Genomic DNA, 23284 nt, shown 5'->3' with positions numbered 1-23284 from the left:
ATTACTATTTTTAACATATTTGACATTTTTGTTTAGTTAAACAGTATGTGGATTTAATATTTAACGCGTTGTTTAACTCACAACGACTTAAATTTCAAAAGTAATATTAAGTCATTCAAAATCCAATGATTTACTAAAAAATAATAATGGTAAGTCGTTGGAACAATAACGCAAGTCGCTAGAAATCCAAAGAATTACTAAAATTAATAATGGTAAGTCGCTTGGCCTAACGACTTACTAAAATAATAATAAAATAATTAAAAAGGATAAACAGTCGTACAACCGTAATTAATTTTGAAAAGTCGCTCAAAGTCTAACGACTATCCGTTTTGATCATATAAAAAGTAATGTTTGTTTATCCATTTTTTATTTTAAAAATGACCCTTCTAACTTTAGATTCCAGAAAAAGGCTCGCGACTATTTATGTGCTCGCAAAATTATTATTCTTAATGTATTTGACATTTTTTTCAGTTAAAAAATATGTGGATTTAATATTTATTGAGTCGTATAATTCACAATAAATTAAATTTTAGAAATAATGTTACGTCACTAAAACTCCAACGATTTAATAAAATTAATAAGGGTAAGTCACTTGGCCTAATGACTTACTAGAATAATATAAAATAATTAAAATTAATTAGCATCCGTGCATTCTATATTAATTTTGAAAAGTCGCTCAAAGTATAACGACTATCTGTTTTTGTCGTATAAAAAGTAAGTATTCGTTTATCCGTTTTAGATAAGAAAAAATACTCTTTTGACTTCATATTTCAGAAAAAGGCTCACAACTATTTATGCTTGCGAAATTACTATTTTTAACATATTTGACATTTTTGTTCAGTTAAACAATATGTGGATTTAATATTTAACGAGTCGTTTAACTCACAACGACTTAAATTTTAAAAGTAATATTAAGTCATTCAAAATCCAACGATTTACTAAAAATAATAATGGTAAGTCGTTGGAACAATAACGCAAGTCGCTCAAAATCCAACGAATTACTAAATTAATAATGGTAAGTCGCTTGGCCTAACGACTTACTTAAATAATAAAAAAATAATTAAAAAGGATAAACAGTCGTACAACCGTTATTAATTTTGAAAAGTCGCTCAAAGTCTAACGACTATCCGTTTTGATCATATAAAAAGTAAGTGTTTGTTTATCCATTTTTGATTTTAAAAAATGACCCTTCTAACTTTAGATTCTAGAAAAAGGCTCACGTCTATTTATATGCTCGCGAAATTATTATTCTTAATGTATTTGACATTTTTTTTTAGTTAAAAAATATGTGGATTTAATATTTATCGAGTCGTTTAATTTACAATAATTTATATTTTAGAAATAATGTTAAGTCACTAAAAATCCAACGATTTAATAAAATTAATAAGGGTAAGTCGCTTGGCCTAACGACCTACTAGAATAATATAAAATAATTACAATGAATTAGCGTCCGTGCAGTCGTTATTAATTTTGAAAAGTCGCTCAAAGTCTAACGACTATCTGTTTTTGTCGTATAAAATGTAAGTATTTGTTTATCCATTTTTGATAAGGAAAATTACTCTTTTGACTTCATATTTCAGAAAAAGGCTCACGACTATTTATGTGCTAGTGAAATTACTATTTTTAACATATTTGACATTTTTGTTCAGTTAAACAATATGTGGATTTAATATTTAACGAGTCGTTTAACTCACGACGACTTAAATTTCAAAAGTAATATTAAGTCATTCAAAATCCAATGATTTACTAAAAAATAATAATGGTAAGTCGTTGGAACAATAACGCAAGTCGCTAGAAATCCAACGAATTACTAAAATTAATAATGGTAAGTCGCTTGGCCTAACGACTTACTAAAATAATAAAAAAATAATTAAAAACGATAAATAGTTGTACAATCGTTATTAATTTTGAAAAGTCGCTCAAAGTCTAACAACTATCCGTTTTGATCATATAAAAAGTAAGTGTTTGTTTATCCATTTTTGATTTTAAAAAATGACCCTTCCAACTTTAGATTTTAGAAAAAGGCTCAAGACTATTTATGTGCTCGCGACATTATTATTATTCTCGTACGTAATTGACATTTTTATTCAGTTAAACAATACGTGGATTTATTAGTTATCGTGTCGTTTAATTCACAATAACTTAAATTTTAGAAATAATGCTGTCACTAAAAATCCAACGATTTACTAAAATTAATAAGGGTAAGTCACTTGGCTTAACGACTTACTAGAATAATATTAAATAACTAAAATGAATTAACCTCTGAGCAGTTGTTATTTATTTTGAAAAGTCGCTAAAAGTCTAACAACTATCTGTTTTTGTCGTATAAAAAGTAAGTATTCATTTATCCCTTTTAGATAAGAAAAATTGCTCTTTTGACTTCATATTTCAGAAAAAGGCTCACTACTATTTATGCTTGCGAAATTACTATTTTTAACATATTTGACATTTTTGTTTAGTTAAACAGTATGTTGATTTAATATTTAACGAGTCGTTTAACTCACAATGACTTAAATTTCAAAAGTAATATTAAGTCATTCAAAATCCAACGATTACTAAAAATAATAATGGTAAGTCGTTGGAATATTAACGCAAGTCGCTCAGAATCCAATGAATTACTAAAATTAATAATGGTAAGTCGCTTGGCCTAAAGACTTACTAAAACAATAAAAAAATAATTAAAAAGGATAAACAGTCGTTCAATCGTTATTAATTTTTAAAAGTCGCTCAAAGTCTAACGACTATCCGTTTTGATCATATAAAAAGTAAGTGTTTGTTTATCCATTTTTTATTTTAAAAAATGACCCTTTTAACTTTAGATTCCAGAAAAAGGCTCACGACTATTTATGTGCTCGCGAAATTATTATTCTTAATGTAATTGACATTTTTGTTCAGTTAAAAAATATGTGGATTTAATACTTATCGAGTCGTTTAATTCACAATAATTTAAATTTTAGAAATAATGTCAAGTCACTCAAAATCCTACGATTTACTAAAATTAATAAGGGTAAGTCGCTTGGCCTAACGACTTACTAGAATAATATAAAATAATTAAAATGAATTAGCGTCCGTGCAGTCATTATTAATTTTGAAAAGTCGCTCAAAATATAATGACTATCTGTTTTTGTCGTATAAAAAGTAAGTATTCGTTTATCCATTTTAGATAAGGAAAATTACTCTTTTGACTTCATATTTCAGAAAAAGGCTCACAACTGTTTATGCTTGCGAAATTACTATTTTTAACATATTTGACATTTTTGTTCAGTTAAACAATATGTGGATTTAATATTTAACGAGTCGTTTAACTCACAACGACTTAAATTTTCAAAGTAATATTAAGTCATTCAAAATCCAACGATTTACTAAAAATAATAATGGTAAGTCGTTGGAACAATAACGCAAGTCGCTCAAAATCCAACGAATTACTAAAATTAATAATGGTAAGTCGCTTGGCCTAACGAATTACTTAAATAATAAAAAAATAATTAAAAAGGATAAATAGTCGTACAACCGTTATTAATTTTGAAAAGTCGCTCAAAGTCTAACGACTATCCGTTTTGATCATATAAAAAGTAAGTGTTTGTTTATCCATTTTTGATTTTAAAAAATGAACCTTCTAACTTTAGATTCCAGAAAAAAGCTCACGACTATTTATGTGCTCGCAAAATTATTATTCTTAATGTATTTGACTTTTTTTTTAGTTAAAAAATATGTGGATTTAATATTTATCGAGTCGTTTAATTCACAATAATTTAAATTTTAGAAATAATGTTACGTCACTAAAAATCCAACGATTTACTAAAATTAATAAGGGTAAGTCGCTTGGCCTAATGTCTTACTAGAATAATATAAAATAATTAAAATGAATTAGCGTCCGTGCAATCGTTATTAATTTTGAAAAGTCGCTCAAAGTCTAAAGACTATCTGTTTTTGTCGTATAAAAAGTAAGTATTCATTTATCCATTTTAGATAAGAAAAATTACTCTTTTGACTTCATATTTCAGAAAAAGCTCACGACTATTTATGTGCTTGGAAAATTATTATTTTTAATGTTTTTGACGTTTTTATTCAGTTAAACAATATGCAAATTTTTAGAAAACTCGATAAACTTTAAACAATCATTGTTTTAATTATTAGTAAGAAAATATAATTGCTTTTATTAGAGCACTTTTTATTTTGATATTCAATTGATTTTTCTTATTTATATATCAAATTTATGTCGTTTAATTAATATTTTAATTTTATATCATGATTTTAAATCATAATTTGGAAAATAAACCCTAATTTATATTTATAGAAAATAAAACAATGAAGCTTTTTTAGAAAGTGACGCCGAACCGTTATATTGACACCTTTCCCCTTTTTTCGCTTAAAAACCAAAAAACCCTCAGAAAATCTGAGTCAAAACTCTCCTTCACTCTTCACTCTTCACTCTCTTTTTCTGAAATCATCAATGGTGTTTTCTGCTGTAACCGACTCATTTCCACCGTCAAATCAAGAATCATCTGCGGTGGCGCCGCCGCCGAAATCGTTTGCTGTAAAATCCGAGGTTACCAATTCGCTGCCGACTGAAATGGTTGCTGTAAAACCTGAGGCTGCTGGGGAATCGCTTGCGATTGTGCAGAAATGGCCGGGTTGGCCTGGAGACAACGTTTTCCGTCTAGTTGTGCCACTTGTGAAAGTTGGTAGTATAATTGGGCGTAAGGGAGAACTTGTAAAGAGGATGTGTGATGAGACTGGCGCCCGCATTCGTGTCTTGGAAGGCCCTCTTGGCAATGCTGATCGAATCGTATGTTATGAATTCAATAATGTTTTGATAACTCATTTGATTTCTGTTTCTTTTTTGGGTTTTTGTTACTCTTTTGCGATTTTTATTTGAATTTGGAATGTTTCTAATTGGTAAATTTATGTTTAAAATTTACTTGAAGTTTTCCTTTTTATTTTTTTGTGTAAAAAACATCAATTGTTGTGAAGTGGTATCAGGAAAACATGGAACAGTAAATTCCATCAAGAACTTATGTCAAACATTTGAGTTGAAATGAATTTGTATCTCTTGAGATTATACTGCTAGTTGGTCTTTTTCTTGAGTTGCATTTTAAATCTTGCTATATGCTATAAAGTTACATTGGGTGCTCTTTCCAATGTTGGGTTTGCTGTTATTCATAACTCAAAATAGATCCAAAAGGCTTAAAAACTTTGTATCTGAATGCTTGAGGTGTAGGCCTTAACCCTAAAGGCTTCCCTCTCTGCCTCATAAGACATTTTATAATGTTTCCCCCCCCTGAGATGAGCTTTGAGATTCACTCTCGCAAATGCCTTCGAGTAGGGGAACCTCTAGTTGGTATTCAATTCTAATCTTACACTAACTCTTAGGGTTTGTTTTATTTTGTCTTTTTTGTAGGTCTGGAATCATATTATTTTATGCTGCTTCTTTCATTGTTTATTTTGCCTTTTTGATATGTTCCAAATCATATTACTTTATATTTCTTCGGTTTTCCTTGCATTCTTAGGGGGTGTTTGGATTATTTTTTTAAGTAGCTTATAAGCTAAAAGGTAAAAGCTAAAAGCCATAAGTTGTTCATATCCAACTTTTGGTGTTTAGTTTGTTTTTGTACTTTTTTGGCCTAAAGTAGGTGCTTAAAAGCACTTTTAGTCTAGATGGTTGTTGCACTTTAACTGGTATGCGATTTAATAATACAAAAATGTTTAGGCATGATCATTTTGAACTTCCTATTGGTTGATGGCTTTGTTGACTAGAATGTGGCATACTTTTGGTTCAAGAAAGGGAGGGAATGAGCATTTCGGGAAGGATAAATTATCATTGCTTTACCCTAGATTGTCTGGTACAGTTTGGTCAGGGGGGGGGACTAAGATATAGTTTCTTTCTACCTCTAATGGAAATACTGAAGTACGCTAACGTGAAGTATCTTTCTAGCAAAACAAGGGAAACAGTTCCTTATCTCTCCTCTTTACCTCCCTTCATGTATCTTTCTATTGCAACAGATCACAGTGCTAGTTAAGATGTTGGCTGATATTTGACTGTTACCTCTGCTGCCAACTCTCTTATATAACCTTCACGGTTGTAGCTTTGAGCCTTAGGAACTGTCTGGTTTTGAGATATTAGTTAGGAAAATTACTCTTATAGTTTGATAGAGGCTGCTCCTGGTTCGTATTTCGTGGAGGTGATTGTTGGAACATATGATCATCTGTATGCTATTCGTAATATATGACCTTCCTTCTCTCTGTTGCTCTGGGGGAGGGTGATAAATTTCTGGTTGACATGTTATATAAATTTAATATAGTTGCCTAAAACGCATTTAGTTTTTTTGGGGGGACAATGTTTGACATGCTATCTAACCTTTGAAATTGCTGTCTACTTGGTAAATGTACAAATGCAAGGTGGAACAAATAGTTTTCATCTTGAAATGATATCCTTTTTTCAGCTATATGCTTCACATGATTTGACTTTATATATTCAAGGTGTTCAAATGAAAAGAAACTGTACCACTCCTTGCTGACTTCCTGCATATGCTTTTCAGGTCCTAATATCTGGAAGAGAAGATCCAGATGCACAAGTATCTCCGGCAATGAATGCTGCTTTTAGAATATTCAAGCGTGTTGCTGGACTAAACGATGATGATCCAGGAGCAGCAGCTGCTGGTGTTGCATTTTGCTCTTCAAGGTTACTGGTGGCTTCTTCACAAGCTATTCACTTGATCGGGAAACATGGTTCTACGATCAAGTCAATCCAGGAAAGATCTGGTGCCTCGCTGCGAGTGTTATCTGAGGGTGAGCTTCTCTTTTCTGGATCATACCAGATGACCACACACTGGTTATGAAATCGCAGTTCAAGATTAGATCTTGAAGTGTATTTCTATGTAATTCGTGATGGTAGCAATTGTTTGGTTTGCTATTATTGTGTGACACAGAACATTCAGTCATGTGGTAACATCTAACAATTTCTGAATTTCACAGATGATGTGGCCCCTTATGCCACTGCGGATGAAAGGATTGTTGAAATTCATGGAGAAGGTTTGAAGGTGCTTGATGCTTTTGAGGCGGTTGTTGGACTACTGAGAAAGTTTTTGGTTGATCATAGTATGATACCTATATTTGAAAAGACGGTAAGTTTGATACTATTGACTGAAGCTTAATTTTCTAAATGTGTTTTTACTAATACATGTTCTCCTGCCAGTGCAATGCAAATATCTCTCAAGATCGGCTAGCGGAGTCCTGGGCTGATAAATCACAGTCCTCAAAGTTCCAGCCTTCTGTTCCTGCACCTGCATCCCAAGCTGCAGCAGTTTCTGATTATTCCTTTTCCATGAACCGAGACATTTACTTACTTGATCACGAAACTCCCATGGACTCTACACTATCACGATATGGACAGGCTACTGGACTTGGTGGCATACGTGCTTCTGTGGCTGGCCGAGCTGGTCCTATAGTAACACAGGTCAGTTTTATGGATACTCTATGTCTCCATTTTCTGCCAGTCTCATGGAATTTGTGGCTTCATTGTGGTTTAAGTTGGTCCCATTTCGTAGCGGAGAATCGATATTTATACCGTGCATAAATAAGCTCTATCTGTTTTTGAGTAGCGTGAAATGAATTCTCACAAGAGTGCTTGATACGACCTGAAGTTTGTCTAACCAAGCTCTGTGTCGAGTCTAACAAATTTTAACTTCACACTATGCTAGATCCGCCAGGAATGCACATCTACTTCATGTGACCTCCAAAAGTTCCGCATTATACAAACATCAAGTGATACAATCATACAACATAAGATGCTAAAATACCCCTGCTTAGTGTGATCCACTCTTAGAATCTTGAAGCATCTTTTCTTCTAAACCTGTTAGTGCCAAGATTTTTTGTAGATACTAAAACACTGATGTTCAGTTCATTTTGCAAAAAAGAAAATCCTATCAAAAACAGGATTGGTCGAACATCATTGAAACACCAACTTCTCCAAAGCCGTTCAACAGCTCTATTCTTTTTCCATCCTTTGTCATCAAGTTTGATGGGTCTCCTTTAGTTCTTCATGATTAAAATCAGAGGCTCACGCACAAAATCACATTCCTACGCCCAATATTTTTCTCTAACAGTGGCACACTTCTTCTCAAACAAGAAATGGGTGTCGTTCAGATGCGTAATCTTCAACCACTCCTCGGCAGCCCAATTTCTAACAACATCCGATGAACCTTCCCATTTAGCTCCAGACTCAACCAGGCAAGATTTCACAAATCCTTTTCTCTTCAAAGTATGTTCCTCTGACACTGAGAAGCTGGGTTCTTTCGATGACTCCTTCCTACGGCATCTTCCTCCTAAGTCCAAAGCTGGCCATGCTAAAGAGTGTTTTGTACTAGGTGTGCGCCCCAGAGTCTTCTACACTTCTTTTATGTTTCCTTCTTTTTTGCAAAAAAGCTCAATGGCCCTCAGTTCTTGTAGGCATAATATATACATCAATCTTCGTACTTGTCTTTTGCAATTTTGTTGAGCTGTGTACTTCATAATTTTTAAGTATACGCTTATTTAGTTAGATTATAAGTTATTTAAACTTAAAAGTTGTGGCTTATGCCCCACACCTTGTAACTTTTGCCAAGTAAACACTTGCCTTGTGCTCCTGTCTTTTAAAAAGCACTTGTGTAACATATAGAAAAAAATTGCCAACAAGTTTTCTTTTCTTTGTGTTAAGGAGAAAAATAGTTGAGTGTTCGCCATTTGATAACTTCTATTCCTTTCCCATCAAGTTCATATTTTTTATCTCTCACCTTTTTAATTTCATTTCCTATTTTTTTTATAAAGAAGAAAATCATTTCCTGTTGTTTGAATGCTATTTTAGGATTCAATTCTTTCATGCCTTGATAATTGGATTAGAAATACCTATCCCACAACTGAGTAGAACCCTTTCTTTAAGGGGGCAGAAGATTTAATGAGTTCATAAAAGTTCAATCTTCTTGTCAGTGGAACCTGTGAATCGCCTAAAATATATAACTTCATCATAAATGGAATTTTGCACGTTCTTTCTGTGGATATGTATACACCTTCTGGTTATGAGTGGCTTCCTGCCTCCTTTTGTGGTCTTGTGGGGTTGCGTTTTTTGAAACATGTGTGGACTAGTTGTCCTGAACTAATTCAATTTATCCCTTCTGAGAAAAGTCTAGTAGATGAAGTGTCTGGTAGATGAAGTGGCTTAGTAGAAAATAGAAACAAGGATACTCCCGAGAATGCTGGTTTAATTGAGGCTTTCAATTTTCACTCAAACCCCATGGATATTCGTGTTATAAAAAGAAAAAAAGAAAAAACCTGGATCCACTCTGTATTAATATCCTGCTCTTGAACTTGAATCTGTAGAAACTCTTTCTTTCTGCTTAGCCACTAGCCTAGGAATATGACCATTAGCTAAATGTATTTAATGCCTCAGCTCTGATCTATGGATTGTTTCTATCCTTCTTCCTTATCAGATAACAAAGGTTATGCAAGTACCGCTGGCGTATGCTGAGGACATCATTGGTGTTGGTGGAGGCAATATAGCATATATTCGCCGAACAAGTAGGGCGGCTCTCACTGTGCAAGAGAGCAGAGTACCTGAGGAAATAACTATAGAGATTAAGGGTACCTCATCAGAAGTTCAAACAGCTGAACAGCTTATTCAGGTATGGAGCTCATCTTTAGTGGTCAGACCATCGCCCTGCACCTCATTTTTTTCTTTTATATATTCTGTGGCCACAAGTAATTTGTAGTTTCATAAGAGTCTATAGCAGGCGATCATGGCACTTTAGCTGGTGTTGTTATTCATTTATGTGTGTACTCTAGCAGATTATATTCCCTCAGAGACCTTTTTCTTTGGATTACAAAGATCTGAATATGCTAGAACCACTTGTTGGTAGTTTTGGGGTGTTGAGAGCAGAACTTTGTGGTCTTAAACTGTCTGCAAGTTTAGGTTGTTGCATTCTATACAGATGTTTGGAAAGAGGAACTCTAGGTGGGCTTGGTAGAGAAATCTCTAGTATGGATGTTGAATACTGTTACAAGTATTGATTCTTAGAAATTAAGTAGTTTGTTCTATTTGTACCAAGTGCCTATTTGGTTTATTGTTCTTATTATTTATCTTTACTTTGAGGTCTCCTTGTTATAGGGTACGGTTGGCTCTACACGTTTCATTGAAACATTGGGAGAAACAAGATGGTAAAGGATAAAAATATTGATAAAAGCACGACTCAGCTAGCTTATGCTTGTTTATTCACTTGTCTTTGTGCAGGAGTTCATTAACAACCACAAAGAGCCAGCCCCGAGAATGTATGGGATGCGTGAGCCTGGATTTGGTTCTTTTTCACGTTACGGTGACCCCTATTCATCATCTTCATTTGACTCTCAGCATTTTGAGGGGTATGGATCTTCTAGTTTAGGAGGATACAACAGGTATAGATACTAAGCGCAGTAGCCTTCTGGAATAGTTGCTGGGAAAAGTTCTCTTTTACAACTCGTGGAAACCTTATTTTAAGATGGATTCATGTATGTAATTAACTTCTGTTCAAATTTTATAGAAACGTTAGTATTGAAACTTAGTATTTTGATACTTTTTTTTTTCTCTAGATAAAGAAAAATCCTCATTAGAATTGAAACTGGTACTTCTAACCTTTAGCTAGAAATTTTACAAATCATAACAAGTAAAATTTATTTTGAAAAATGCTTTTCAAAAGAGTACTTCTGGACTTAGGTGAGAATTAATGTGTTTGATCAATAAATTTGAAGAGCATTTTGATCAATAAATACTGTTTAATCAGGCTTTTTAAAAATGTTTTTAAGTATATTTTCCAGATAAGGTTTTTTAGGGAATAATTACTTTTTTTTTAGCTTCAGGATGGCTTTTGAAAAATGGTTTTTGCTACTCTTTATAAATACTTATTTTCTTCTTAGAATTGGTCAAAACACCTCATTTTTAAAAATAAGCATTTTTTAAAAAAAAGAAGCTTTTCAAGAGAAAATAAGCTTGGCTAACAGGGCCAATAGTCTACTAAAGCTATTAAGATATTGAACTCATTATTTGCTTGTTGTAAAGTTTTGTTTTGACATAAAAAATATTTCTTTCTTGTGAATTGTGATATGACAAATGTAGAAGCAAAACCCAATGGGTATTGGGTTTTCAGTTTTCACAACCTGTTGAATGTTCAGCAGCATTAACAATGCTAATTACTCATGACCCAAAAACAATGCTAATTATTAAGTACAAATGGTTACATAAGTGGAGCTAGTACTGTAAATGTGACTCAAATGAATCCACTGCATAAATCAATGCTAAATAAGATGTTTTTGCTGGCTTGCCAACCTTCGAATGAGGCTTTGAAGAAAGAGATAAGAGGTTCTCAAGAGCGAATCTTCAAGAGCTTGATGTTTATCGAATTATTATCTTGAAATAATAATAAAAAAAAGCTGTAAAAAAATGTAGAACCTGTCAATACTATTAGGTTTGAATTGCATAATTTCTCTAACCTAAAACTTTTATAAAATTTATCAATCATTTTGAAATGGAGAAATAATAAAAAGAGAAAGTTGTAAAAATTGCAGAACTTATCAATACTATTAGGTTTGAATTGCATAATTTCTCCAACCTAAAACTTTTTTAAAATTTATCAATCATTTTGAAATGGAGTAACGCTAGTGTCTTGGTTGTGACGTTTACAAGGGTTATATAGTTCATTTTCTTGTCCCACATATGGTGTTTTTTTATTTTAAAAAAGCCTACAATAAAATTTTGAGGAAAGTCCTCTAAAGATGCTCGGAGATTAGAGGTGTACCAGGCTTACATTAGGACGATGAAGGACATGTATGATGGAGTCAAGACTTGGGTTAGAATTGTGGCACGAGACTGGAAATATTTTCCAATTGAGACGAGGTTGCACCAGAGATATACAAAGTTAGCCCAAGTCTAAATGATTTAGAATAAGCAAGAACAAGACGAAATATTTGGAGACATTGATGATGATCACATATTGTTTCAAGTATTTCGAAGAGAAATAGTTTCAAGTACTTTGGATTTTTAATTTAAGTAATTGGGGACATTGATGATGATCATATATTGTGCTGCGTGGATGAAGTGGAAGCTTGATTTTGGAGTCTTGCATGATAAAAAAAGTACCACCTAAACTTTAAGGTAAGTTCTACAATGGTGGCTAGACAGACTTTGTTCTATGGGGCGGAGAGTTAGCCAGCCAAGAACTCTCATATTTAGAAGATGCACGTTGCGAAAATGAGGATGATGAGATGGATCTGGGCCATAATAGAAGTGATAAAATAAGAATGAAGATATCCGAGCCAAGGTGGTAATGACCTCCGTGATGAACAAGATGAAAAAAGTGATGCCGAAATGGTTTGGACAGGTGAAGAGGACTCGAGTGAAGAGGTGTGAGATGTTGGATATAGTGGATAAGATGAGAGGTAAAGATAGATCAAAAAAGTATTGGGAGATGCGATTGGATGAGATATTGTGCAACTTTAACATACCGAGGATATGACCTTACATTAAAAGGTGTGGAGGTTGGGGATCAGAGTAGGAGGTTAGTAGGTAGTGGAGTATTGTGTTACTTTTCAACGAGTTTAGGCTTGGTGGTGTTTATTGTAATATTAGTTTATTCTTATAGTGTTTTGCTTTTGAATTTTGGCATCATCTGTTGTTTATGGCGTTTTAGTTATTGCACTAGTTTGTTGTTATTGTTTTCATATTAGTTGATATGTTTTCTTTACTATTGTTTTTCTTTTTTTATATCTAATATGATTTGTTGTATTCAAGTCGAGGGTCTTTCGAAAATAACATATTTACCTGCACGAGGTAGGGGTACGGTCTGTGTACACTGTACCCTCCCCAAATTTCACTGGGTATGATATTCTTGTTGTCGCCTTTATTCGCATGTAAATGTCATACACTTGTGCAATTAGCTTTTTTATTATAAAGAAAAGGGATCGAAAATACTCTACTACTATCAAAGTTGGTCTAAATATACCCATCGTCCATCTATTTTGCTAAAATACCCCTTTGATTAATTTTTTGACTCACTTACTTATGTTGTTAGAACTAACAGACCTCTCTTGATTTTTGTTTAATTTTCTATTAAATGTCTAATTCTTATTAAAAGAAATTAAAATCCACCTATCCAAATTTTTTCTCTCCAGTACCTGCCTAACCAAAAGATCTGTCATATGACCAAAAATCCTGTTCATCTCAATCAAAACACTTGATTCCTTTCATTTTAAATCTAACCATTTTTTCTTTTATTGTGAAGCGCTATGGTTGAAAATATTGAAGGCTAAAATTCTGACTCAACTCTTGAGATTTCTTCTCCAATATCTTTATTGAAGTTGAAGGATTCAAGTGTTGATCTACTGTCTTATACAAATAATTAAAGAAAAACTATATTGATGATTTCAACTTGTTAGACGGTTATGATTAAGAGTTGAAGGATAGTATTCCTGGTACAGATTTAATATAAACATACCAAAAAATGCTTTGATGGAAGAAAAAAAACTTCTTTGAATGTATGTGTGCTTCCAAGATTTGAAAAGTGATTGTGGAACACTTCTATCCACTTGCTTGGATAGTGACAGATAAAAAATATGTAGAACTTGAAAGTGGTTATCGAGCTATTGAAATCGCATAGAAACGTGGAAAAGGTTCCGTGAAAGGATTTCCAGCAGCTTCAAGCTGTTCTTCTTCATCCAAGCGTTTCAATTTGAGAATTCAAATGAAATTGGTATGTTCATCACATCCGTTCAACTTCGAAATCACAGTTGCAACTTGAAACCTCCAAAATTCTTTCAGGTATTAAGGTTACGGTAAATCAGATTTCTTTTCTTAGATCTAAATTTCAACAAGTTGAATTTAATTTAAACTGTTTTTTAGGTTGGAATCGAAACTACGTCAGGGCGATTATGCTTCATCTGGTCATGCTTGTCAAAGGTCTACCAAGCTGAAATCTTCAAGAGGAAAACAGAGGTATGACTGGAGCTCTGCAAATCTATACTAATACCTTAGTCATTACACTTTTTTCTTTAATGGACTGAACCCACATAGGTTAATACCACCATTTTAAGAGAAAAGTATCAAAACTAGAGAAAATTAGTAAGATATGTGACATAAGTGAATAAATATGAAACGAGATTTAAAACAAACCTCCTACTATTGACCTGTGAGTCTTGATTTCAAACCATATGTAACTCCTCAAAGCTCTCACCAGGTGCATGGTATAGTAACCAACAGAAATTAATTCAGACTTCATATAGTATATTAATAGGTTAGATCTTTTAAACTCAGTATTAGTATTCATAACATAAAAATTTACCAGAAGCTATACTGTTTGAGTTGTGAACCTTGTAGCAACAGATTGCCTGATTCTCATGTTTGGTAAACTTAGCTTATCAAGGTTGATAATCTTTTTGCCTTTAATTGGAACTTCTTGAAAGTTCCTGTAATCCACTGTACCTGCAAAATCAAAAATCAAGTTAGCAAAACAGCCAGCAAGAGTATTACCTTCCCTTAAGGAGTGTTGTACTCTTACTGACATAGTCTCCATAAGCCTCTTAATGGAGTTGACCTCCATAGTCACACTCCAAGGGACTTCCTTGGCTCCATTAATGATGTTCACAAAGCCAATAAATCAGACTCAATAATGACATTAAAGAATTCATTCTCCCAGCTATATTGTAAACCTTCTCATACAGCAACAGCAACAGCTACCAAGTTAGTTGAATCAGCAAGCTTCAAGCCCTTAGCACCCACTAGATCACCATCAACATTTCTTACACAAAATGCTGCAGTACTAGGACATTTTGCTAGTTTTCTTTTACTTACCTCAGATGTTTATTTAGATGTAGCACTCAAATCATCGGATGTTTATTTAGAAGTAGCACTCAAATCATTCTAAGTTAAACAATATACTAAATACAAGATTTGACAAAATAGGTTAAAGTACTAAAAGAGGATTTGACCATTTACATTTAATTAATCTGAGATATCATTTTCTTAATTAATGTGATATGAAGTACTAATAGAGAAGTTGACAAAATGAGTTAAAAGTACTGATAAAGTATCGACTCAACCTTTTTTTAGAATTCTCTTTTGTTTTGGTAATTTTCTTATTAGAGTATTATTATATCGGTGTTTGATTATAGATATTAACTTGCTTGGAAGATTGTGAAAATGTTGAAAGATCATGAACAAGAATGTAGGAATTGGAGAAAAGTGGTCAGTACACATATCATGGAGTTGTTGAATTATTTTACAAATATTGCACACAGGATGATCTTGATTTTAATGGAGACTTTGGATGTGAAAGGATTGCTTCCTTCCCATTGCATTCTTTCTTGTGTGTCAGTGATATAAAGTGAATGTATCGAAAAAGAATGGGTATTGGATTGATCTATTCTATGGTGAAGCATTTGAAGCACAATTACAGACTCACACAATCTTCGTTGAGAGATAGGAGCATTCGGTAGAACCGGTGAACTACACTTGCTTCAGGATAGGTGTGTAGAGGGCTTGTGGTACCTGCTGCCCACCCGTCCTCCTCTGCTTTGAGAACTGTGTGAACGAAGAGTGGAAAAAAGAAAAGAAAGTCTCCATACAAAATCGCACACTTACTTGAGTAGTGCAGGTGTGCATGAATGTGCAATCAAGCATATAATCGACCTTCAATTGAAGAGTTGTGTATGCCATACACGAGACATGATAGAGATATCATGTTTTCTTGCCATTAAAGCTTTACTATATGAGAGAAGAGCCATTGAATGAGGTGCACTAGTGGTATTCAAAAGAAGATTACATGATGATTGATATGCATAAGGTACATCTAGTTAAAGATTTTTTTTTTAAAAAAATAGAACTAGATCATGCAATAAATCTAGAAGTGCATAAAATGATTGGTGGATAAAGAAAGAGAGATGAGGCTTGGTCATCTTAAAAAAAGACTTCTAATGACATGTGTATATTGCAGTAACAATGGTCACAACATCAGAAAATATTGTTTGATAAAATATTAGTACACATTTATATTGTGGCTTGAATGATGATATATTTAAGTCATATCCACAATTGGGGTTGGGGGCACGATCAAGAGATAAGAGTGTAAATAGAGCCACTAGGCTGCGATTTGAATCTTGAAATATAGGGACTTTGACGGAGAAGTCAATATACCAAGTGAAAATCCTCAATTAGAGGAAGATCAATATATGGAATTGGACAGCTAAATACATTATGAATTTTAACAGAGAAGTGTACACAGCAAGAAAAAAAGGATCAAATAGGATGACTTGACTACTACCAAAGCCTAGGAGGTGAGGCAGAAGTTGATGACGATGGGCTCTTGAAGCGGTAATAGGGACGCAAATAATATATGAGATTGGTAGCATTAGGAAAGTAGCTAGATAGGTCTTGGGAGTCTCGATCAATAAATATGAACATCATAGAACGCCGAAGAACTTGTGTGTGAAATAAAGTGATCCAACGAAAAGTGAAAATCAGAAAAGCTGTCATATGGAGTTAGTGAAGAGCAAAGACAGGGATGAAACTAGGAAAAATATGAAGAGGTATAAGGTGGTGAAGAGGACAGTCAAGTTGGTTGTTTCAACGACTAAAATGCTAGCGTTTGAATGCTCATATGAAGAACTACAAGACAAAGGCGATGATAAAAAAATATATAGGCTCGTCAAGGCGAAAAAGAAGGGTTCAAGAGCTAGATCAGGTGAAAGCATCTAAGGACCTTACGTAGTGCTGAAGGAAAAAAGAGATTTCTTAGATTGTTGTGATTTCAAGCTTTGTAAAATGGCTGAAACACAAAGTTGAGGCCTCTAATAGGTCTGAATGACACATTTCTAGGAGGAAAATTTAGAGATATTTTACTGATTGCGATGTCCCAAAATTACATAAAATACTTTTATTCAATCACTTGAGAAATGATGAATTCAAGAATAGGAGGTGAAGTTTATAAGTGGTTTAAGAAACTACAGACATCTTCTTTAAAGTTGGGAGAGGTTGAACGAATTACATTTATGTTAGATATGCAGAAGGTAATAGATTTTCAACTTAGTTTCAATTTTAACTGCTAGTTTTCTTTAACTACTAATAAACTTATCGAACTTACCGTATTTGAATGTTACATGAGATGATTTAATATCATTTCTAATGTGTTTTTAAAACACATTACATATGATATTCTGGGCATTTAAAAGCTAACCCTGGTGCAGGAATTGAAGAGGTGTAGAGTTAAAAAAATGATGTGATGGTATGCTCGGAACACTTATAAAAAAGAATTCGGGGATCAAGAGGAGATGAAGAACTGATTTGAAAAGGCCGCTATAGAACTAATATGGTACTTATACCAAAATTGGTGAAATGCTTACTTTGATACCAAATGCAAGAATGAAATAGTTGACAACAACATTACAGAATCATTCAACAAAAGAATTCTACAAGCGAGACACAGGTCAATAATCATAATGTTAGAGGATTATAGAGTTGAGATATTTTGCTAGTTCTTTTTACTTACCCTCATGTTTTAGCTTTCACTTGTCTAGTTTATGTCATCAATTACTTCCTATTATGATTGATAGTTTCTATTATTAGAATTACTCTTAATCTCTTTCAGGAATAGGCCTGATATTTGATGCATCCCGAGATTCATCATGTGTGATGCGCTTTGATCTGTCATGACATCATGTAAAACATCAATACAATTAGTGTAGCAACACGTCAACACTTGGCAAAAAAAATTCTCCTCATTTGTCTTTGTCGCAGCGCAACCTTCACTGCATTCAATTTGAATGTGACGGTTGTTGTATCGCATCATAGATCACATTAAAATGGATAATGCACCGCGACCTCCTGTAATGATCGATTTCATTGCTATCCAAAGGGCATCTTGTGTGGAACACCAAAGAATTGTGAATTATGTTGCCAATTTAAATTTGAGATGACACGATAATTCTAAATTTTAAATTTGACTCGAGTTGACGTCAGTCCATCATAGCGGGAATTTTCTCACCGCTATAGTGGGTTTGATGGGATCAGACTTTAGAAAACACGATTTTTTTATTTTCCTCTCACTTTCATTGGTAAATTGGAGGAGGATTACTCCAAAAAATCCCTTAAGTTTCTCCAAGCTAGGAAACAATGGGAGAGAGGAATTTCAGAGCAAGGAGGGTCAAAACTCATGGAATTCTGACATACGCCCGTCAAAATTCACCCCTATGGAGCCAGAAGTTAGGGTTCAAAGTTGTTCAACAGTTGTTTGGCATCAAGATGGGTTAGGCTTTTAATGGAATAGTTAGATCTATTTTTAATTGCATAATATCTTGTAAATTGTCAGAAATCTATATATATAGGCTTTCGGGAATGGAATCTGGATAGAGGAATGTGTGGTTTATGGTTGTTTAGGGTAGTAGGTTCTTGATTTGCTATTGCTGGCCTTAGGATTGTTGTTGGGTGTTATCCCAATGGTGGTAATTTGTGGGTAATCGAGTCGTAGGTGGGAAAATAGTTGGAAAAGAATCATTAGGATCGGAGTAGGTGATGATTGTTTGTTTTTACATTTATGTTATATGTGCTTGTTAACTGTTTTGCTAGTATTGCATGTATAATGTATGATTAGGAAACCATGAGTATGAACTGAAATGTTAATTGTTGTTGATCGCATGCAATGAACATATTTACTTGGGTGTATAAGCGTGATTGTTATTTATTGTGATTGTAATAGTGATGTTTGATTGTTGGTTGGCTCAGGAACCACACCTATTACATACTAACGGTTAGCTCTGATATCAAACTTGGTACATGATATCTCTTGATTGATCTGGGTACCACACGTGGTACAAACTAACGGTTGGCGTGGATACCACACTTGGAACGAAATATCTATATAATTGGCTTGAGTACCACGCCAATATAAATTACTAATGATTGGCTCGGGTATCACACCTGATATATTAATTGTTTGTGTGTGGATTCCACGAGTGAATCGAATTTACTTCTTCGTAATATGATTATTACATGTTAGTTCATAAGTGGTCGGAATTGATATTTAAATGTTGGGATGATTTTTGTGTAGATCACAATTGCATGTTGAACACTATAAATGATGTCTTAGGAATCCTTAAGTGGCCTGGGTTGCTTGAAGAGGGTGATGAGATTATGAAGGGGTTTTTGTAGTGGTTGGGAAGGTTCCATGTGGTTGTTAAATCAAGGGTTTTAGAAATAGTCATGTTAGAGGTGCACTAAGTTGGTCATGGAAGAAATAAAGATTCTGGTATGGGTAGAATGAGTAGTTCGGAAAGGCTTTAACTGATAAAAGAGTTAGGTTATGGTCTGACATGAGGGTGGAATGGCCTGGATGATGGAGTTGGCAGCGGAAGGAGATGGGGTGACTTGAGATATAGTGTATGAGTTCAAGGGTAGTATCACTTGGTAGTAATGGTGGTGATTGAAAGATCGAGGTCATTATCATCTCTTCAAGTTTCATGTTTTTTTATTATTTGCATGCTATTATGTGGTGGATTCAAGTTGATTGATGATGTCTACTAGTACATGCTGTTTATACTGATACTACTTTTGCTATGCTACGTGACATAATCTGATTGTAAGATCTGTCTATATAAGATATAGAAGGAAAAATATGAGAAAATCCAATAAATAAAGAAAAAGAGTGATGTTTCTTAGATGAAGACGAACATGATCTCCAACAGGTTCTCTCTTTCCTTATGGTGAAAGTTGTGTCTTATTATTTTTAAATCCTATATTTTCTTAGAAGTTCGTGTACCTGTTTAGACCACTTCCTTGGAGAGGGTTCATTGTATTTCTCGACAAAAGTACTTTATTTTAACTAGGTTTGAGTATATTATGTATTTAAATAGGGTGTTCAACTTATATTTTGTTCACTTCTGCATTTCATGTTCCAGTAAGGATTCTTCTACCTAGGTATTAGAGTAGGTGTCCGTACATACGGTGGGTTGAATTGTGACACCTCCATCATATTAACATGTACGCAATGGGTAATTCGTTGCATGCCCATTATGTCGAATATTTAAAAAATTTGCTATTTTGATAAAAATGTACGTAGCTTCATGTATTGCATTCAAATATTGAATGATTCGACGAATTGAAAATTATATTCGAACATGATATCGAATACGATAATACATTTATAATCAACATCATATGGCCCATCTCAATTTAACCTTAACTGCAAAGTACAATCATATTATTTGAATCAAATTACTCATTTCTATTGGTCTTAGTCCGAAATTACGAGATACTATAAAAGGCATACATGATGATTTATATGCATAAAGTAAAATTAGTCAAAGGTGAATTTTTTTAGAAAATAGAACCAACCATGCTAGATGCACCACAAGTGCAAAAAATGGTTGGTAGACCAAAGGTAAAGAAAAAGAGAAAGTAGGATGAGGCAAGGAAGCGAGGAGGAGATATTGCAGTACCTAAAATATTATTATTATTATTATTATTATTATTATTATTATTATTATTAGGAAAAGGAGCTGATATATATTCCTCAACTTTATTATTTAAAATTGACATATCACTCGTTATAAAAATAGCTCACATATATCTTTATTGTTATAAAAGTAGTTCACATATATCCCTACAGTTATAAAAGTAGCTAACATATAATCTTACCGTTATAAAAGTGGTTCACATATATCCTTACCGTTATAAAAGTAGCTAACATATACCTCTACCTTTATAAAAAAAAGCTAACATATACCCTTTTGATCAAAAAAAAATAAAAATAATAATTTTAAACTTACTTTTTTATTATTTATTTTTAAAAAATTCATATAGGGGTATATATGATCTTTTTCACACTTGAATTATTTTGACTTCTTTGATTATCATTATTTGAGTTTCTTGTTCTTATTTCAATTTTTTTTCTTTCTTTCGTTCTTTAGTGTAAAAATATGAGAAATAAAAAGAAAAAAGCATGAACGAAAAAGGAGAAAAAATTTAAAACTAATTTTTTTGGTAATATTGTAATTTAAAATTATTTTTTACAGCTATTTTTAATTTAGTTTTTGTATTTGTAAAAAAAAAAAATTGGTGTATCTATAACAGCTTTTACAAGAAAATTAGTGAAAAAAATAAATTTGACCATTAAAATAATAAATTTAAATTAGCCATTGAATCAAAAAAGTAAAAAAAATCATGTGAGAAGGTTTAAATATACCTTCTACATGAGTATTTTTTAATTAAAAAATTAAGGAAATAAATTTAAAATCATTTTGTTTTACTTCCGTTAGAGAAAAGGGTATATGCATGCTATTTGTATAACATTAAAGGTATATATGAATTAATTTTATAACAAGGGGTATATCAACTCTAAATGATAAAATTGCGGGATATATTAGACCTTTTCCCTTGTTTTTATAATGACTGATTCAAGACTGATTTTTGGGGCTCTTATTGTGAATCTGTTGAGGAACTTGTTGTATTGATTCACCCTAAAAATCTTTCGTTGTGCTTAAGGTAGGGTGAAGTACACTGTGTGACAAATTAAATTTGCTTTTGGGTTGACTTATATGGCAATGGCTCGTTAATTAATGTTATTAGAACTGTCAAAATGGATTTGGCCCGTGAGGTTTGCTCAAATCAATCCTTGAATTAAAGGGTAAATTACCCTTTTACACATATTAAGATGCTATATTTACTTTTATTCCCTATTACACCAAAAAAAATTCAAAATCCCTCTTTTGCCTTCAACTCTCTCTCCCTCACTGATACATCACACCTCCTCCTACATCCTCGCCCTAATTTGGTCGACTTAATTCGCTCCTCTTCAACCGTTTTTGAGTTTTTGAATTTATGAGTATATCTGTTAATCAATTTCAAGGTTCCAACTAAGGTATATTTTAATCTTTCCTTATATGGAATTTCACTTCATCCTCATTCAATCTGATTTCTCCTAAAATTTGTATCGTTTGATTTCTTCTGTAAATCTTTGAAAAATCTTCTAAAATTATTATCATTTTCTTTCTTCTGTAAATCTTTCTGTTTTTGTATCTCATACCTTCAATGATACATATGAAATCCGTTCATGGTCTCAAACAGTCCAATAAAAATCAAGGAATTCTTGTTTTATCTAGTTCTGATTCGTCTTGGAAAGGTTACGACGAGGTTAGATCCAAACATCGTAACGATCCAGCAGTGATAGACAAGCTACATGAGAAATTGAAGTCGAAAGCTACAGTTAAACATGCACCCAAAGAAATAGACAACAAGATTGAAGGGGTTACAACACGCCCTAATCTCCCAAAGGTATGGGTTCAATTAAGGTTTTTTTTAATGAAAATTTTGTGAAGGTTTTTTGATTCTGATACATATCATTTATGTATCAGCTTATCATGTATCAAGCGCTATCTCTTCTGATACATAGTGTCTTTTTCAAATGCAATTTTTTTGAAGATTTATTATTTTTGATACATCGTGTTTAAGTGTCAGTTTCTATTATATAAGGTTTTAATGATTCTGATACATCTACATTTATGTATCAGATTATAATTTATAAAGCCTTACTGTTTCTGATACATCTTCTGTATGTATCAGAATCTCATCTCATGTATCAGATATTTTAATGCATATGATACATCTTATTTATGTATAAAGTTCAAGTTGTATTTAACCATTTTCATGTCAATGCAGGGAATGAAATACGTCATCAAGAAGATTCCGTCCCACCCATTGAGATTTGGCACGGCATATAGGGCTAATTTTCTTGATGATTTTGAATCATCAATAGGTGAAGAAGGTATAAAGTTATTTAGGCAATTCATATTTGATCACTACTTAGATATGCCAAACTGTAATTTTCAAGGGCAAATCATCAAATGCCTCTTACTTCTTGAGGTAGAGCAAAAAAATAAAGAAGAATTACACATTCGTCACATGCAAGATAATATACTACGATTTATAATAAATGATTTTGCTATCAGTACTGGTTTGCGATGTACCGGTAATATCAATGACTTTCGGTACTCTGATGACCCAACAAGTAGATTATTGTCTTTATATTTTCCTGGTGCCAAAAATAGGGTCAACAAAGCTCGTTTCGTTGAGCATTTTCTAGTTGGAGGAAGAAAAACAAACGAAGACGCTGTTCAGATGGCCATTCTCTACTTCATCCACACTTTTGTTTTTTCTCAACTAGGTGATGCACCTATATCTGTTGATGAATTTAAGATGGTAGAAGATGATAGGTATGAGCAATACCCATGGGGGAAAATACTA

General features: G+C 33.0%; 1 protein-coding gene and 1 long non-coding RNA gene across 2 annotated transcripts; both read left to right on the top strand.

The window, feature by feature from the left end:
• The first annotated feature begins 4365 nt into the window (after nucleotides 1–4365).
• On the top strand, nucleotides 4366–10568 carry LOC129889490 (RNA-binding KH domain-containing protein PEPPER-like). Its single transcript, XM_055964801.1, has 6 exons — nucleotides 4366–4789; nucleotides 6540–6789; nucleotides 6976–7124; nucleotides 7196–7456; nucleotides 9465–9656; nucleotides 10262–10568. The coding sequence occupies exons 1-6, from the start codon at nucleotides 4454–4456 to the stop codon at nucleotides 10433–10435; spliced, it is 1362 nt and encodes a 453-aa protein (XP_055820776.1). The 5' UTR covers nucleotides 4366–4453; the 3' UTR covers nucleotides 10436–10568.
• Nucleotides 10569–13255: 2687 nt separating this feature from the next.
• On the top strand, nucleotides 13256–17616 carry LOC129889489 (uncharacterized). The gene is made up of 3 exons (XR_008766920.1): nucleotides 13256–13816; nucleotides 13898–13990; nucleotides 17236–17616. It is a non-coding gene; the product is annotated as an uncharacterized LOC129889489 (long non-coding RNA).
• Nucleotides 17617–23284: the final 5668 nt, after the last annotated feature.

The sequence above is a fragment of the Solanum dulcamara genome, chromosome 5 (genome assembly GCF_947179165.1).
Source record: "Solanum dulcamara chromosome 5, daSolDulc1.2, whole genome shotgun sequence".
Lineage (NCBI taxonomy): Eukaryota > Viridiplantae > Streptophyta > Magnoliopsida > Solanales > Solanaceae > Solanum > Solanum dulcamara.
Note: the sequence above shows the minus strand (reverse complement) of the source record. Positions and strands in the feature narration are given on the sequence as shown.

Bases quoted from the DNA above. Each gene is read 5' to 3' on its own strand.
- LOC129889490 (XM_055964801.1), top strand. From the start codon at position 4,454: ATGGTGTTTTCTGCTGTAACCGACTCATTTCCACCGTCAAATCAAGAA. The intron at 6,790-6,975 runs GTGAGCTTCTCT...TGAATTTCACAG, and splicing joins GCTGCGAGTGTTATCTGAGG to ATGATGTGGCCCCTTATGCC. The intron at 7,125-7,195 runs GTAAGTTTGATA...TTCTCCTGCCAG, and splicing joins TACCTATATTTGAAAAGACG to TGCAATGCAAATATCTCTCA.